The sequence below is a fragment of the Mus pahari genome, chromosome 10 (assembly GCF_900095145.1).
Source record: "Mus pahari chromosome 10, PAHARI_EIJ_v1.1, whole genome shotgun sequence".
Taxonomy (NCBI): Eukaryota; Metazoa; Chordata; class Mammalia; order Rodentia; family Muridae; genus Mus; species Mus pahari.
In genome coordinates this window covers 34573908-34580160 of record NC_034599.1, presented here as the reverse complement: position 1 = coordinate 34580160, position 6253 = coordinate 34573908, and the positions used below count along the sequence as shown (strand labels likewise).

At 39.9% G+C, this 6253-nt stretch overlaps 1 protein-coding gene across 1 annotated transcript; it reads right to left on the bottom strand.

The window, feature by feature from the left end:
* Positions 1-3894: 3894 nt before the first annotated feature.
* LOC110328087 (olfactory receptor 1537-like) lies at positions 3895-4830 on the bottom strand. The gene has a single exon (XM_021207447.1). It carries the CDS (start codon positions 4828-4830, stop codon positions 3895-3897), a length of 936 nt encoding a protein of 311 aa, XP_021063106.1.
* Between the last annotated feature and the right edge of the window lie 1423 nt (positions 4831-6253).

The window sequence follows — 6253 nt, the reverse complement described above, 5'->3', positions numbered from 1 at the left end:
TACAGGGGAAAAATTCCTGAATAGAACACCAATGGCTTGTGCTGTAAAATTGGGAATTGACAAATGGGACCTCATAAAATTGCAAAGCTTCTGTAAGGCAAAAGACACTGTCAATAAGACAAAAAGGCAGTGGACAGATTGGTAAAGATCTTTACCAATCCTAAATCAGATAGGGGACTAATATCCAATATATATAAAGAGCTCAAGAAGATAGACTCCAGAAAACCAAATAACCCTATTAAAAATGGAGTACAGAGCTAAACAAAGAATTTTCAACTGAGGAATACTGACTTGCTGAGTAGCTCCTGAAAAAATATTCAACATCCTTAATCATCAGGGAAATACAAATCAAAACAACCTTGAGACTCCACCTCACACCAGTCAGAATGGCTAAGATCAAAAATTCAGGTGACAGCAGATGCTGGGGAGGATTTGCAGAAAGAGAGACACTCCTCCTTTGTTGGTGGGATTGCAAGCTGGTACAAACACTCTGGAAATCAGTCTGGCAGTTCATCAGAAAATTGGACATAGTACTACCAGAAGATCCAGCAATTCCTTTCCTGGACATATACCCAGAAGATGTTCCAACTTGTAATAAGGACACATGCTCCACTATGTTCATAGCAGCATTATTTATAATAGCCAGAAGCTGGAAAGAACCCAGATATTCCTCAACAGAGGAATGAATACAGAAAATGTGGTACATTTATACAATGGAGTACTACTCAGCTATTAAAAATAATGAATTTATGAAGTTCTTAGGCAAATGGATGGATCTGGAGGATATCATCCTGAGTGAGGTAACCCAATCACAAAAGAACTCACATGATATGCACTCACTGTTATGTGGATATTAGCCCAGAAACACAGTACCCAAGATATAATTTGTAAAACACATGAAACTCAAGAAGAAGGAATACCAAGAAACTCAAGAAGAAGGAATACCAAAGTTTGGATACTTTGTCCCTCCTTAGAATGGGGAACAAAGTACCCATGTAAGGAGTTACTGTGGAGATGAGATAGAAGGAATGACCATGTAGAGACTGCTCCATCCGGGGATCCATACCATAATCAACCACCAAATGAAGACACAATTGCATATGCCAGCAAGATTTTGCCAACAGGAGCCTGATATAGCTGAGTCTTTTGAGGCTATGCCAGTGCCTGGAAAATACAGAAGTGGATGCTCAGAGTCATCTATTGGATAGAACACATAGTCCCCAATGGAGGAGCTAGAGAAAGTACCCAAGGAGCTGTAGGGGGCTGCAACCCTGTAGGTGCAACAACAATATGAACTTACCATTACCCCCTGAGCTCGTGTCTCTAGCTGTATATGTAGCAGAAGATGGCCTAATTGGCCATCATTGGGAAGAGAGGCCCCTTGGCCTTGCAAAGATTATATGCCCCATTACAGGGGAATACTAGGGCCAGGAAGCAGGAGTGGGTGGGTTGGAGAGCAGGGTTGGGGTGGGTATAAGGGACTTTTGGGATAGCATTTGAATTGTAAATGAATAAAATATCTAATAAAAAATTGAGAAAAACACCAAGTATTACAAACTGCTTTAGCTACTTTTAGATTTGCTGTGGGGAGTTGAATACGTAACTAAGAGTGTAAGTAAGAAACTAAGTAAGTAAATAAGTAAATAATATAACATATGACCCTGAAATTCCAGTATTTTACCTATGACCAAAGGACCTGACATTCTACACAACAGTTAAATGTTCAGCCATGTTCCATCTACTGGTATTTAGAAGAGCAATATATATATGGAAATGACCTAAACAACCTATAAGTGATTAAATGATAATGAACATTCAATGGAATTTTAAAAATAAGATTTTGAAACTTTCATGTTAATATATAGAACTAGAAAATATTGTTGGAGGTGACTCAGAGCCATTAAGACACACAAAACACGTAGAAATGGGAAATCTCCAGCACTCCATTCTGAGATGAAGAGCTGTGGGAAGCTAATGATCACTGAGAACAGAATCAGCCTTACTATGGATATATATATGGATTAAATGAAAAGAGGTCATTAATTTGAGAGAGCAGAGGGAGCATGGGAATAGTTGAAGGAAGTGTTGAGGGATCAGATAGAATTATAGCACTCACATGAAATTCTCAAAACTCAATTAAAATTTAATTTCAAAGGCATGGTGTGGAATAACAACAATATCAAACAACCAGACCTCCAAAGAGCTCCCAGGGACTAAACCATCAACGAAAGTGGGACTCATGGCTCCAGTTGCATATGTAGCATAGGATGGCTTTGTAAGGCATCAATGGGAGAAGAGGTCCTTGGTACTCTGAAGGCTTAATGCCACAGTGTTGGAGAATGCAAGGGCAGGGAGGTTGGAGTGGGTAGAAGGGTGGGTGAGCTTTCTCATAGAATCAGGTAGGGGGGATGGGAAAGGAGTTTCCAGGGGGAAATCAGGAAAGGGGATAACATTTGAAATGTAAATAAAGGAAATATCCAATAAAAAAGGCATGGTATGTACTCAGGAATAAGTGGATATTAACCAAATAAGTACGGAATACCCAAGGATACAATCCACAGAACTAAAAAAGGATAAGAAGCCAAAGAGCCCAAGTGAGGATACCACAATCCCATGTGGGAGGGAGAAGAAAGCAATTACTACAGGAGGGAGAGGGAGAGAGTGAACTAGGTAGAAAAGGGGCAGGAAGGAAAAGAGGGGAACATTATCAGGTAATGGGTAAGGGAAACAGGACTGAAGTCCTAGAGCCAGCAGAAAGAAGGGAAACAGGCAACCTCCAGAGGTAGGAGGTGGGGGTCCCTCCAGAATGTACCAGAGACCTGGGAGGTGAGAGACTCTCAGGACTCAAAGGGAGGGACCTATTTTGGGAAGAGGGAACTTATAGAGCCTACCTCCAGGTAAAAGACAGGGCATCAAGGGAGGAATGGTGTTGCCATTCTACAGCCAAAAACTCTGACACATAATTGTTCCTATCTGAAAGAACTGCAGGGATAAAAATGGAGAAGAGCCTGAGGAAAAGGAGGTTCAGCAACTAGAGCAAATTGGGGTCAGGCTCAAGGGGAAGCTCCAAGGCCTGACACTATTACCATTGCTATAGTGTGCTCACAAAAAGGGACCTTTCATGACTGTCCTCTGAAAGATACAACAAGCAGCTGAAAGTTTCAGATGCAGATTATTTACACCCAACCAATGGACAGAAGCTGCTGGCCCCTGTGGTTGAATTTTTGAAAAACTGGAAGAATATGAGGAGGAGGATAAACCTATAGGAGGATAAGCAATGTCAACTAACCTGGACCCCTGAGTTATCTCACACTGAGCCACCAATCAGGCAGTCCCCTACACAAATACAGCAGACAACTGCAGGATCTGGACTCAGTTAGAGAAGATGCACCTAATCCTCAAGAGAAAGAAGTCCATAGGGAGTGGAGAGTTCTGATGGGGTAGGGAATGAAGGGTGGGGACATTCTCACTGAGCCAGGAGTAGGGGTGGGGGGAGGTATGATATGCGGAATATTCAGAGGATGGACAGGGAGGGGATAAAATCTGGAGTTTAAAAAAAGATGAAAGATTTTTTTTTAAAAGGTGTCATTTGTGGTAAATAAGGAGTTTTATATTTTAAAGTAAGGTTTATCATATATGAAGAAAATATACATAAAATGATGGAATATCATCAAGGATCATAACAGTTTGTGTAATCTATATTATTTGTATATGTTTTTAATTCTGATAAACATATAACATATAAGGTACTCAAATATCAACTTGCAATTTCTAATTGTAAAAGTATTAAAGGATCCTAGGAATTATGTAATAATAATGACAGGAAGAGTCAAAAATATTTCTATGTATTTCTAATTACTTTTCTGTAATAAATAATCTTCACATGATTTCTGCTTACATGAATTTCTTTCTTTCAAGTATTTTCTTCAATGCAATACTGACATCCTTGTTCCTCAGGCTGTAGATCAAGGGGTTTAGCATGGGTACAACAGTAGTATAAAACACAGATGACACTTTTGCTTGGCCCTTAGAATTCAATGATGATGGCTGTAAGTACGTGAACGCACCAGAACCATAGAAGATAGCAACAGCAGAGATGTGGGAACTGCAAGTACTAAAAGCTTTGAACTTGCCCTCCCTGGAGTGAATGCAGAGGATGGTGGCAATAATGGAGATGTAGGAAGTAATAATGGTTAGCACTGGGACAAATGAATTCAGTGCAGCAAAAAATAGAATCAATATTTCACTGATATAGGTATTAGAGGATGCAATTTTCAAGAGGGGAAGGAGATCACAGAAATAGTGGTTAATCACATCTAATTTGCAGAACTGAGTCCTAAACATGAAGCCAGTGTTTACTGATGCACAGAACACAGCATAAATATACACCACTGAAATCAGAGAACTGTAAATCTGATAGGACATGGTTACATTATAAAGCAAGGGATTACAGATGGCAACATAGCGGTCATATGCCATTGCAGCTAATGTGTAGCACTCTGCAACACCAAAAGTGATGACGAAGTAGAGCTGAGCCATGCATCCAGTGTAGGAGATGATGTTCTCCTTTGTCAGAAAGCTCACCAGCATTTTAGGGGTAACAACTGTGGACTGACAGAAGTCAATGAAGGACAAACTGCTGAGGAAAAAGTACATGGGTGTGTGCAGGTGTGAACTGAGCCCAATCAATGTAATCATGCCCAAGTTCCCTGCCACAGTGATCAGATAGATTCCTGTGAAGAAGAGGAAAAGGGGCAGCTGAAGTTCAGGCTTCTCTGAGAGCCCCACCAAGAAGAATTCAGTCACTGTGCAGTGGTTTCCTGCTGCCATGTCCTCTCTTCAGATCTACGGGAGAAAAAGATTTGTGAGTCAATTAAATAGTACGACTTTATTTTTCTTTTACATGTACACAAATTCCTCATGTAAATTATTTCTGCTTTAGTATATACTTGCCCTCAATACAGTTGGTTTAAGTGAATTAACTTAGGTAAATATGATTAATTTTTTAATTACAATTTTTAAATATATACTTAAAATTAAGAATGCATTTCATATAAAATACTATCACTGAAATAAAGCTTTAAAATTTTCATGAGTTCAAAACTATGCCTCAAATTTGAGATGTAGAGTGGGTATTGCTGTGGTGGGAAAATGCCCTGCGGTGTCAAGGAAGTAAGCTTTTACACAAGACATTGAGTAGTTATCCAAAATCTAATTTCAGATGGGATTTCCAGAGCTCTACTTTTAGACATTCCTATTTCTCTAATCCTTAAGGTACATAAAGTCTTTAAATACATAAAAGTGAAAATTAATTGAGCTCTGGAGCACCCATTGCATTAAATATTTGAAACTTTGTGCTACTATGATTAAGTAGTGTACATGTGATGCTGCTAGCAGGGGATGCTGGTTTGGGAACCATTTCTGGAAGAGAATCAGTCAGAAGTGATTACCTAAGGAACCCATAGAGACAAAGTGCCCAGATTCCCTCCTATTACATACCAGTAAAACTGAGAGCTAATACAATATATTTTTTAATTTTTACAGTGTAAGAAATTAAGTATTACTGTCATATTATCACTGAAAATATCTGCAGTATGATTTTTGTCTTGTAAGTTCATATCGACAATCTCTTAAGTGGAAAATTGGGTGTTTCTACACATTGAAGTTAGAGAAGGAGACTCAACTCAGTCTGCCTTTTCCATTTATATGTTGTGAACTAAGAAGGATTGCAATGCAGAAACACTTTAACCAGAGGAAACTATAACTACTGTCTTCTATCCTATTGAACTGTGAATCAATTATTGTGTACACAAAGTAAATTCCTAGATGAATTAGAGCTTTGTCATTAAAATGTAAGAAGTACCTTCCTTCCAGTCTGCACCTCTAGTCATAGCAGATGGGCATGCTTGCCCCTCTCCCACATCCCAAACCTGCCTGTCTCTAAGGGATTAGCAGTAACCAGAGGCACAGGTGAGACCCCTGCCCCAATACCAGAGCCAGCTGGAATCTCCACAGAGCATAAGGTGGATCTATCCCCTCTGCCATAGCCCCATCATCCTGTAGATCTGCACCTCCCTCTGGGGTAGAACGGCTGCCTCCCTTCTCCCCACACCCCACAGAATGCCTTTCTCCAAGGAAGTCTGCCATAACTAGGAACACATGTGAGACCCTGCCACAATATCTATGCCAACTGACACTTTCACAGAGCCCAGGAGATTTGGGAAATATCCATTCTACAGGAGCCACATCTTCC

Coding starts and splice junctions, on each gene's coding strand:
- LOC110328087 (XM_021207447.1), bottom strand. CDS start 4,830: ATGGCAGCAGGAAACCACTGCACAGTGACTGAATTCTTCTTGGTGGGG.